This window comes from Ursus arctos, unplaced genomic scaffold (assembly GCF_023065955.2).
Source record: "Ursus arctos isolate Adak ecotype North America unplaced genomic scaffold, UrsArc2.0 scaffold_27, whole genome shotgun sequence".
NCBI classification, from domain to species: Eukaryota; Metazoa; Chordata; class Mammalia; order Carnivora; family Ursidae; genus Ursus; species Ursus arctos.
In genome coordinates, this window is record NW_026622952.1 from 20,556,513 (window position 1) to 20,568,655 (window position 12,143).

General features: G+C 54.0%; 1 protein-coding gene across 1 annotated transcript in view; it reads right to left on the reverse strand.

Annotated features, from left to right (window-relative positions):
• Positions 1-480: 480 nt before the first annotated feature.
• PRAG1 (PEAK1 related, kinase-activating pseudokinase 1) overlaps positions 481-12,143 on the reverse strand; it is a 49,493-nt gene continuing 37,830 nt past the window's right edge. The window contains exons 5-6 of the mRNA XM_026508482.4: positions 8,942-9,699; positions 481-1,828 (exon numbers count right to left, since the gene is read on the reverse strand). Of these exons, the coding sequence (XP_026364267.3) occupies positions 647-1,828; positions 8,942-9,699 (1,940 nt within the window). The 3' untranslated portion in view covers positions 481-646. The remainder of the gene's footprint in view (positions 1,829-8,941; positions 9,700-12,143) is intronic.

A 12,143-nucleotide genomic window follows, 5' to 3' on the forward strand; every position in this document is an offset into this window, starting at 1 on the left:
ACCTCTGCTGGGCTCACAGTTGAGTCTGGGTTCTTTCTAAGAGCCTGCTGGGTGGGGAGGGGAGCAGGGGAGGTCAAGTGGTGGCCATGCGCCCCAGGCCCAGGGGCCTGCTGCCCTCAGAAGTGTGAGATACGGACACCTCAAGTGGTCTTGAAGCCACTGCTCAGAGGCTTAGATGCAATTCAACGCCCCAAGATACTAACGTGCTCAGGCACTCTGCGATAAAAGAGGTTTGCTAATGACTCAAACCCCAATTGTTTTTTTAAATGAGGGATTTTTTTGTTTGTTTTTTTAAAAATAGCCTTTTGACTAGAGGGTGAAGTGATCCCATGAGGAGGCAGCGAAGCCAGAGTGCAGGCTTCGCTCTGTTGGCAGAACTGTCCCCAGGCCCTGGCGCTGAGCCAGAAGTGGACATAGTTGCAGGAAGAAACGGGGGACCTGGGGACGAGGGGGAGGCCAGAGTGGGCAATGACAGCCGCAGTCTTTCATATTTAGATTTTATACATATATATTACATTCATGTATGACAGTCGTTTGTACCATTTCCCAGGGGGAGGAGACGTTGCCCAGGCAAGGTAGGGCGCGGGGGCGGGTCTGGGGTCGGGCAGGGAAGCGGGCGGCTAAAGTGCGGGGCCAGGCGCTGCGCTCACAGAAGCTGCAGGAGCTTCAGGGACTGTAAGAGGGCTCCCGGCTCTGCGGACGCCAGATACTGGCAGCACAGCCAGTCCTCCAGCTCCACCCCGCGCCTGCGGTCCACCGCCCTCTCGGCAAACTTCATCATCATCAGGGCGCGCTTCATGTCGATCCAGTTGTGCAGTGTGCCGCACAGCACCTCCTCCGACGTGCCCGGCTGCTCCACCAGCTCCCGCCGCGGCCCCCACAGCAGGCACTGCAGCACCCGCTTGGCCTCGCCAATGCGGATGCGCTTGATGGGGTCGGCCTCCAGCAGCAGGTGCGCGAGCTGCTGCAGGCCCGGCGAGTAGAGGGACAGGGCGGGCAGCGGGGGCAGGTCTTCCTGCCGGTAGTCCTGCTCCCGCAGCTGCGCGCGCACCTCGAACGGGTTGGGCTGGTGGAGCAGCTCGTAAATGAGGATGCCCGTTTGGAACTCATCGAACTTGCGGTACTGGGAGGCCGATACGATCTCGGGGGCCAGCCGGGCCTGGCTCTTTTTCTGCTGCAGGTTGGCGGTGCCACCCGGCTTCTGTTTGGCCTTCAGGAAGTTGCTGATGATGAGCCGGGGCAGGTACTTCTCGCCGGGCGCTTCCTGGCAGGCGGGGGCAGCCGAGGGACCGGGAGTGACACCGGCGGGGGGAGCGGCAGCGGGGCAAGGAGAGGGAGCAGCAGCCGGGGAAGGGGATGCGGCAGTGGCGGCGGCACTGGAGACAGGGGGAGCGGGCGTGGCAGAGGCGGGGCCGGGGGAGGCCTGCGGGGCGCAGTGCACCAGCAGCAGGTTCTCCAGGCACAGGTCCCGGTGGATGATGCCGTGCTCCTTCAGATGCTCTAGCCCGTTGCAGAGCTGCAGAAGCAGGAAGCACACGCGCCGCTCGTAAGCCTCAGGTTCCGACTGATGGCTGGTGGCTGAGTCCCGCACGAAGTCAGAGGCCGTCTGGTGGGGCACCTCTGGGGTGATGACCACCACGCAGTCCTGCTCCTGGGCAGGGGGGTGTGAGGGCAGTGCAGGCAGAGAGTCCTTGGGTGCGTCCGGAGAGGTGAGCATGCTGGAGGGCACCGAAGCCACGAAGTGGCCGCAGTCCTGCTGGATGTTGAAATGCACGGGCACAGAAGGGCTGCAGTACGAGGCTGTCTTGGGCTCAGGGGTTTTGCAGATCTGCGGGGAAAGGCAAAGTGAGGTCAAGAATGGACTCCATCAACCTGCTCAACAAATGGTGTTGGGACGTTTTGGTATCCATCTGCAAAAAGGTGAGCTGAGACCTTATTCACACCGTACACACAGATTACCTCAAAAGGGATCACAGGGACTTCGGTGTATGAGCCAAACATGCACATTTTAAAAGAAAACACAGGGAGCTTTGAGACTTTGGGTTGGGCAAAGAGTTGTCAGATACCTCCCCGTCCACAAAAGAAAAAAGTAGATAATGATCAAAGTTCTTCTTTTTTGCTTCTAAAGATACCATTAAGAAAAAGAAAAGACAAGTCATAGGCTGGAGAAAATACTTACAAAATACATAGCTGATACATGATTTTCTAAATAAAATGGAACAAAAAATTCTTACAACTCAATAATTAGGAGATAAGTTACCCAATTAAAGACAGCAAAAGATATTAATAGGCATTGTACCAAAGACCTATGTAAATGGTCATAGGCACCCGAAGGGGTGCTCATTAGGGAGATGCAGGTCCAAGCCACATGGAGGTTCTAGTGGACGCCCGCTAGAACGTCTATAACAAGAATGATGGACAATAACAAGTGTCTGGAAGGATGCAGAGAAATGGGAACCCTCCCACATTGCTGGTGGAGTGGAAAATGGTGCCATCACTTTGGAACAGGGTTTGGCAATTTCTTTAAAAGTTAAACATAAAGGTGCCTGGGTGGCTCCTTGGTTAAGCACCGACTCTTGATTTTTGGCTCAGGATGTGGTCTCAGGGTCCTGGGATGGAGCCCCTCATCAGGCTCCGTGCTCAGCGGGGAGTCTGCTTGTGATTCTTTCTCTCCCTCAGCACTCCCCCCCAATTGCTCACTCTCTCTCTCAAATAAATAAAGAAATCTTAAAAAAAAAAAAAGGTGAAACATGAAATGACTACACAACCCAGGAGGAATGGGGTTCCTGCAGAGCGACGTGCAGGGTGGCACCCAGGTACCAGCAGGAAGACATCCTTCTGCCCATGGTGTGGGCCGGACAAATTCTCAGGAAGTCAGACCGGAGTTTACACAGGCTGTCAGCCTGACTCCCCATCCCTTGCACCCGAAGGCAGCCACCTGACAGCGGATATGTCCAACCACGGGGGACGCTCCCTTCTTGGGGAATCTCAGGGACAGAAGCAGGCCCCTCAAGGACGTGGCCAAGTTCCCTCAGGCTGCCCCAGTTTCTAGATCCAGGTAAATATGCAAGGCCTGCGCGCCGCCATGGCCTGCAGGGCCAGCCGGTGTTACTGGCAGTGCTGGATGGAAGCCACACGCTGTCCTCCGAGGGTGAGTCACAGAGCCGAAAGAGAACAGACACTCTCCAGGGTTAGGGATGCCCAAGTGCCCAGGGCACCCTCAGAACTGAAGGGAGGAATAAACCAGCCGGTGATCTCAAGCTCCTCTGGGGAATCCCCACGACCACCCCTCCCCTGCTTCCCGACATCGTCTCGTCCGCATGACAGCACCAGCCCCCCGTGCCTCTGGAGCACCGCTAATCCTCCTGCAGCTGCCCCAGCTGGAGAGTCTCCAGCAGACATAATGGCCCTGGGTCAGGCCTCGATTTCCCTGCAAGTACGTGAAAGGGACAGAAGACAGCCGGTGGGCTCCTCTCTCCCAAGAATACAGTGCAGCCTCGGCCACGCTTTACGGAAAGGTAAGCATGGGTGTGCAGTCCTGCAGAGAAAGGCCTCGCCTCTACCGTTACCATACCAGCCTACAGACGGCCCAGAATCACCCTCCGGGCGGCTGCCTTGCCACACACGAGGCATCCAGCCGTGTCTGTGCAGCGCCACGTGCTAACAGGGGACGTTTTCAGGAGTTCTGTTGCAAGCATCTTCTCGCAGAGGTTGATTTAGGCTGCAGCTATCCAAACCTTCTCAGCATAAGGGAGTCCAGCCTCTGAGGAAACTTTTAAACACGATGGGGGGGGGGGGGCAGGTAACACATTAATTTAGTAATCCATTACAGAAGTGAAACAGAAATAAAATGGCAGCACATTTTCTCCCAGACACTGCTCCCTATTAACACTAACAGGAATGATTCTGGAACACATGGCGGGGGGGGGGGGGCGGGGATTGTTGCAGACTCCTGGTTCTAGCCCACCCAACTGTATCTGGATTTTAAATGGCAGTCTTCTGAAACACTATTGAAGGAAGGGAGGGGCGCCTGGGTGGCTCAGCTGGTTGAGCGTCTGCCTTCGGCTCAGGTCATGATGCCTGGGGTCGAGCCCCGTGTCCTTTTCCCTCTGTCCCTCCCTGCTGCTCGTTCTCTCTCTCTCTCTCAAATAAATAAATACATAAAATCTTAAAAAACAAAAAGCAAAACAAAAAACGAAAGGGAATTTGCAGCCCTCAAAAAGTGGTCTCGCATCTCGATCCCAACCACTGTGTACGGACCTGTCTGCCGTGCCAGCCGGGGCTACGTGGGCAACGTGCTGCTGTGGTCAGGGTCACTCTCCTCCCGTGAGAGCTTCTCAGCCACCACAGACCCCAGCCTAACTCTTGCATGTGTGAGGCACTGGGGCCTACTAAGCGTTTTTCACGCAGTGTCTCGTTCCATCTCAGACAACCCGAGGAGGAAGGAGCCGCTACGGAAGAGGAAACAGAGGCTCCAAGGGGTTAAATTATTTGCCCAAGATTGTACCAGTGAGAGGTGTTCCGGGGCCCAAAAGTATGGGCTTGGGCGTGAAAAAGACCTTGGCTTAACTCCGAACTCTGCAAACACTGGCAAGTGACAATCGATTCTTGCTGTTTGCAGTGGTCTGTTCTATCAAGTAGCCCACAAACACGTTACGAGTGAATGCTGACCCGTCGCTCCTAAGGGAAACGGCCAAGGCGAAGTTCTTACAAGCGTCTGGTCACAACATTTTACCAACGGGCCCGTGCAGAACCTTGCTTTGTGCGTGTTTCTGTTTAAAGACGCGTTAGCAGCAGACACTGCGGATTCACGGCCAGCACTGTAACTCAGGACTGAACGCAGTTTACTTAACGCTCTTGCAGACACACATCACAGCCTTCTGGCACTCAGGAATGCCAGACAGGACTGCAGCGCTCGGCCTGGTCATTTTCAACAGTGAAAACATCAACACGAAGCACAAACGTGAAGAACGAGGCAGTAAAGAGACCACAACAAGGACACTCGTTCACGGATGAGTGCTGAGACAGGAAGCCAGAGCCTTGCCTTGTCACACCCGGGCTGGGAGTTCATACCACGGGTGACACAAATTTCCTCCTACTCTGTGCGTGCAGTGACCACAAAAAATGATTTGGGGTTACACATAAATTTTAGAGAGTGGATTCAAAAATACGGAATCCACAAATAATGAGGATCAACCCGATGTGTCCCAGTCTGGTTTCTCCTCTGCAATCAGGGCCGTGATCCAGGTCCCTGCTCCCAGGGCCACTGTGAGCCGTCCATGACACGACGCAGGTGTGGCTCTCAGCATAGTGACTGGCCCACGGTGAGCACGCCCTGGGAAAGGTTGCTATGGTGATTGCTCTGCAGGTCTGGCTGGAGCCATGTGGTGAGGCAATCCCGAGCCAGCTTGTGGGTTATTGTACAAACCTGGAGGGTGCAGCTGGCCAGGGCCTGGGAAGTGTTTCCAAGGATCCCTTTTCTCAAGGGTATCAAAAGCCTGGGCCCAGCAAACACCACTGACAGTTTGCACAGATGTGTGAATGAAGGAGGTGAGTAAATGGCAACGGGGGCTGGATGCATTTCAAAATCGGGGACCTAGTCCTCTGCTAGGACCCGCAGCTTCCTCACTGCCCCGCGTCCGAGAGTCAGCACAGTACAAAGGTGGGGGGGGGGCATGGGCGGCTGCCCCCTGACATCCTTTTTTACCATGCGGCAGGGTGGGTGTGGGCAGAGGAAGGGGCGCAGGGGTGGGGAGCCTTCTTCTCCACCCTCATCCCCTCCACTTCATTTTCAGGGAGTTTGTGCTTGGGTTTTAGTGCAAGACCACACAAACCTTTGGTTCAGCTCAAATTTCAAACGCTTTGCTGAGCCAAGTCTCACTTTAAACTTCGGAGCCACAGCCTCATTCGTGGTGAAAAATCTGGGCGAAGTCACGTTTGTTAAATAAAGAAGGCCCAGCTGGCTTAACACAGGTCCCTAATTACCGAACTGGAGTTCGAGCTGACTGAGGAATAAAGCCTCCCCGAAAACTCACACACAGCTGATGATTTCTTCTTTTTCCCCTACCACGTATTCCCGGAGCAGGGCTGCAAGAGCTGGCTTTAATCTCCCGGCTGCGGCAGGGCGCCGAGCTCGTAAACGGAGGGCCCGGCATTTCATGGGAGCAGGTGCGAGCCTGCTTTTGCTAATGGGGACTCGCCAGCAAGGCTCCTGCGTACCAGGCACAGATGAAGTGAGCCCCGCAACAGGGCGGCGGCGGCGCGGGAGGGGGGACCGCTTGGTCCCGCGGATTCCAGGTGACTGTGTTCCGTCTAGACTGCAGCGCTAATGAAGTGGGAGAGCTGCACGTGGGAAACGAGGTTCCAAAAGCCCCCACCCCACAATTACCAGGCCAGGCGCACTTGCAAATTGATACTGTTGTTCCCTAGACTCTGGATATTTGAAGCTCTTCTCCGAATTTCCTTTTCGTACATGACATAGATAGTCCCTGGGCTGCCAAGTCTCGGGCAAAGTCAAACAGGACACCCAGGGAATGTCTTCCTTAGAGGGCCAGGGCCTAGCTTCTCGTTTCCTTATGGTTTACATTTCTAATGAATGGGGAGGAATGCCCGTTTCTCACCTCCTCTGGGAAAGCTGGATTTTCTGCATTGTTCTTCAGAGAACGTGGCTAACTCTGCAGTATTACAGGAGGTCCTAGATCCAAGCTGCACATGACAAGCACTTAGAAATACAAAAACCATGGGGGTGCCTGGGTGGCTCAGTCTGCCTTCGGCTCAGGTCATGATCTCAGGGTCCTGGGGTGGAGCCTCGTATTGGGCTCCTGTTTCTCCCTCTTCCTCTGCCTGCCACTCCCCCTGCTTGTGCTCTCTCTCACTCTCTCTCTGTCAAATAAATAAATAAAATATTAAAAAAAATAAGATGAAAATGAACTTATTAAAAATATATATATATAAAAACCAGATCCCTTTGTCCCGAGGTTCTGATCCGGTGGAAGAGGTTGTGCCAGGCAGCCCCTGGGTTCTTGCAGCAGGGTCACATCATGGTCTAGCCAGTGGCAAGAGGCAGTAAGCCTGTTCCACCAGGTTCTTTGCTCCTCAAAATGGAGAGGCACTGAATGAGCCCAGATTCAGCCTCAGGAGACAGGTGACAGGGGCCTATGCCCTTTGACCCCAGGGAGGGGTCACCTCCTCAGGTTTCCTGGGGCTGGCAAGAGCAAAGAACCCCCTCCAGGCACCTCCCTGCCTCAGCCTTCCAGGAGCTCACATGTACGGCCCTTTCACCCTTTCACTGGCTGGGATCTGGGCCGACAGGATAACAAGGCTTCTCATGTTCAGCTCACCGAGCGTCCACTCACTTCCCCTCGACTGGATACGGCACCATCCTAACAGGAAGGGAAACACTGGGATTGTTTCTTTTTTGCTTTTAACTGGTGTTGGGGAGTGGCAGGGCAGGATCGCTTATCAAGAATGTAGCTGCTGCGTTTAGATAAAAAGAGACCACGAGATTCAAGAAATGCACAGACTCTCCCCCAAGACGCTGGCGTTTGCCTCCATCTAGTGCCTGCCATCTTGGCCACACCTGCCTCGTCTTTGGGGGCCTTGATTTCTGGACCATCAGCTGGATCCTCCTTGTAGCCGTACAGCCCCCACCACCCTGTTTTTCCCTAAGAAGTCAGCAAATAATTAAATATAGCCCCCTGAACATATAAATCAGAGGTTACCCATCTGTCTTTTAGGGTGGTGTCACCAAGTTCTTCAGAGAAAAAGCTCAAAGTAAAGTCACTGCCATTTTCCTTGGCCAATAATCGTAATATTAACAAACAAACAAACAACAACTCTCCACTGGTAAGCAGGAAGCTATGCTTCCTCCCCAGACCATTTCATGTTAGTTCACTATCTGCATTTCTTTCTAACTGGAAATTAAAGAATATCTGGGGACAGGTGATAGCAGAAAAGAGCTCAGCGTTTCCCTCCTTGCTCCCCACAAAGGCTTCCATTTACAGAAGAGCTCCAGAACCACTAGGTATTCAAGGGATGCCAAAAAAGATGAGAGAAGGGGCTGCCTGGAAGAACCAGAGTGTGTGTCAGAGACCAGAGTGGCCAGAGGGGTGTAGACAGCCCGGCCAGCTTGCTGACAGCCGCATCCTGAGACAACAATGGGGGGTGGTAGCAACAGCCCTGATCCAGTGGCAAAGATTCAAGAGCTGTGTCACCTTGGGCTTGTCACCTAACTTCTCTGAACTTCCTTTTTCTTAACCAACAGGGTGGTAGCAGAGGTGTTGCAGGCAAAACAAAGCAGCATTCACTTCCATCTCAGCCACCGGCTAGCTGTGGGCAGACTACTTAATCCTTCTCTGATTCCCCATCTGGAAAAACCATCTGCAGTGTGACGCTGTGAGGTTGTGGAGTGAATACACCTGAGAGGCCTGTTGCATAGCAAATGCTTCATCTATGCAATTACTCTTATTGCTCAAGATGATGCTTAGGTCTAGCACTCTCCAGCTCTAACATGTGCAGAACAATATCTTCATTGGCTATCTCCCTTCCTAGATTATAAGCTCCATAGGAGCCTTATGTTCATCTCTATCTACTCAGATCTTTACAAAATACCTGGCATGCGGTAGGCACTCTGTAAAAATCTGATGAATAAATGAACTCTCGGCTGCCTTAAAAAGACAACTTGTTTCCCTAATCCAACTAGATCACATAGGCAGAGGAGAATGTTACATTCCCACTACAAATCTCCCTGCACTGTACTGTGTCCTGGGCCAGACTGAGGGAGAAATCGGTGAGCACTAAGTGTTGGCAGGAAGCTCAGGCTTCAAGCCTGAACCTGCAGCCCGGATAGGTGAGAGGCCTTGCTCGAGCTGCAGCCTAGTCACATCCAGGGCCAGCCTGCTGCAGTGCAGAATGGAAGCACAGGGGGTGGGGTGGTACCTACTTTCACAGCGTAGGTGCTGCCGGGGTCCTCAGAGCAGGTGGCACAGTAATAGATGGCATCCCCAGAGTCACAACAGGGCTTGTTACAAGTCAGTTTGAAGAGTGACCAGTTATTCTCGTTGAAGTGCAGCTCCTTTTTCTGGCCGCCCATGAAGAGGTCCTCGCACTTGGCCACGAGGCGGACCAGGGACTGGGCATAGAGCCCCCCAAGCTTGGCATAGGTGCCCTCCTTGCTGCTGATGCTGCTCAGCAGGCTGTGGAGCTGAAGCTGGGTGCTGCTGGTGGACGCCTGGCTGGACACGCTCAGCTGGGAGGACGAGGCCGAAGGGACCCCTTTGCACTGGAGGCTGGGGCTCCCGCGGCCACTCTTGCTGCCCGCCAGCCCTGGTATTGGCACCCAGTGGCCGTTGCCTTTGAATGTTTTCTCCAGGGGCTCAGAAGAGGAGAAGATAGGATGATGGCGGCTCCCAGGGCTTGAGGAGTAGCTGAAGCGGGGCTCTTCGTGGGCACAGACGTTGGTTTCTGAGTGGCTGAGGTTCAGCTTGGGACTCGCTGTTCTTGGCTTGGGGGAGCCTTGGGTCCAGAAGAAGCCATCGGGTGAAGAGGCTGCCCGGCTCACTAACTTCTTCTGGGGGAGAGGTGGGGGTTGTAGGGGGCCACTGGGGGACACATCCTCAATGGAGCCAGAAGGGAATGGAACAGGAGCAAAGAGCTTCTTCCCACTGCTGGTGGGCGAGTGTGCTGGCTCGGACGAAGGGCCTGAAATTGAGAAATAGCAACAATCAGGCTAGAGGCCAAGGCCACTCAATTCTGGGGCCCTGCCGTCAAAGCAATTTATTTTATTTGTATCTATTTCTCAGAGACAACAAATGTACAACGAACAAAATTCAAAATGCAAAAAAGGTGTATGGTGCCAACGAAGTGTTCCTCCTTCCCTGTCCCTTAGCACCCAGTCCCCCTCATCGGAGGAAACCACTGCTGGCAATTTCCAGGGATCCTTCTGGGGACTTGCCAAACAACAGATCAGATGTACAGATCTATCCAATTCTTTTTAACAGTGATCCCATAATATATCACCCTATGCACGTATCATAATTTAACTGATCCCCTCGTGACGGACACCTGGGTTGTTTACCAACATTTTGCAAGCAATGCCTACAACGGCAACAGCAAACCTGAATGTGTGCTTTCAGTGGATTTTTTAAAAGTTAACAGAGGTTAATAGAGAGTACAATTTACCTATAGCAACCCCCCCCTTTTTAGTGTGTACTTCTATGAGTTTTGACAAACACCCTGGTGCCTTGGGGGGCAGGGCAGACCCAGAAATGTCTTAGAAGGAGGAGGTACGTGACTTTATAAATGAAGAAATAGATCTCAAGAGAAAGCAAGTCTTTCCTAGACCCCCAATTCCCATAGTGGGGCACATGGATGCTGACCCTGGTGGGGGACAGGGTGGAGGAAACTCCATCACGGCCTCAGCCCCCTCCCCCACCCCCAGAGCATGGGGATGTTCAGACACATCACAGACGGTGAGCTGGAGCCGGTCTAGACCAGACGAAAGCCGCACTTCACTCTTTATATCAGCCTAGAAAACGGGTTTCACCATGAAACAAGAGCTCAGGTAAAAACATGCAGGGAAAATGGCACAACCACTGGGCACAGGAAAGGGCAAACTGAAACAGTCTCTCACTCTCAGAACTGACTGGAGGATGTCCCCACTATTTTGATAGCAGCTTTTAGGGTGGTAACAGAAGCACTCACTGTATTCATAGGTCGTAAAATGCCTCCTAGAATCCCGAAGGTTAAAATGTGAGAGAACTATGGGTCTTACATTCGAGGAAGGCACCAGGGACATGTGCCCCTCGTGGAGTTCCCCAAGCCATGTCATCCTATGGGCAGGGCACACGGTGTCTCTCTGCACCTCTCCCCACCTGAGCAGAATGACCGGAATGCAGGAGCTACAACAAACACACAGGCCCCAGGCACACAGTGAAAGGCCCCCAAGGAAGCAAACTGTGAGTTCCGCGTCGAGGCACACCATCTTTCTAGGTCTGCTCCTGCAGAGTTAACCGCTTTCTCTGCCCACGCTGAGTCCCCCTCTGCGTTCTCTAACCAAAGTGGGGACAGAAGGGGCCCCCGAGGAACAAGCACGGGCACTGGGCCCCTCAGATCAGCACTGGGCTTCCTTACTCAGGACATTCCATAGGGAGGAGGGTCCCTCTCGGGAGCAAGGTGAATGCACAGGTCATCAGGGCTCCTCCAGCCCCGGGCAGAGCGGGTGCTGACATCTGTGCCATAGCTTCACTGATGAGAGTAGCATCAGGTTGCTGACAGCAGGGGCCTCCCATCCAGGCCAAGCCCAGATGCAAAGCTCGCAGCATGGTCAAGTGGCTGCATGCAGCTTGACGAACACAGGAGCCGGGAACCGACAGGTTCGCGCAGAGAGAAGCCTGCGTGGCACAGCAAGGCGGTCGGACCCCACACCAACACCTTCCCTGCCTCTACTATCTCTCTTCCCAGACCCCGGAGAAAGCACAGTGCTTCTCTCGCTCCCACGTCTGCACTAGGCGAGCACTCTCGCTGCCCCGTGGCTTATCAAGATCACAGGCCGTTTTCCTTCCCGCCTCATCCTGCGCTGCTAATGACAGGCAGGGCACCTGCCAGCAAGGCTGAAGGAGAGTTTATACCCTTCCAGGAGGCCAGGTTGATTATAAACCAAGCAGCACTGGCACGGTCAGGCCAGCCAACTCTACACACCCGTGTAGGCTCCCCTCACAGTCAGAAGGGGGGCAAGCGAGAGCCAGGCAGCCAGAGGACGGGAGACCCTGATCGCAGCTGATCTCAGCAGGTTCTGGAAGGTCCCCTACCCCACACTCTCCAGGAAGAAACCTTTCTCCTCTCAAGGGTGCAGTCAGCAGTGGGGGCGGCTGAAGGCTAGGGCTGCGCACTCACTTCCTCTCTGTCGTCCCTCTAGCAGAGGCTGAGAAAGCAGGGGGAGGATCCCTCGCTAGCTCCTGGACTGAAAAACGGAACAGCAAGACCCCTTAAATATGGGGCTCTCAAAGGACACTAAGCCTCAGCCACCAAGGAGCCAGGTGGTGAGGAAGAGGGCAGCCAGGAGGAAACAGGTCCGTGTCCTGGCCTTTCTGCACTCTGGACGGCGGAACACGTCGAGGCGTCTGATTCTCCATTTGTCACCGACA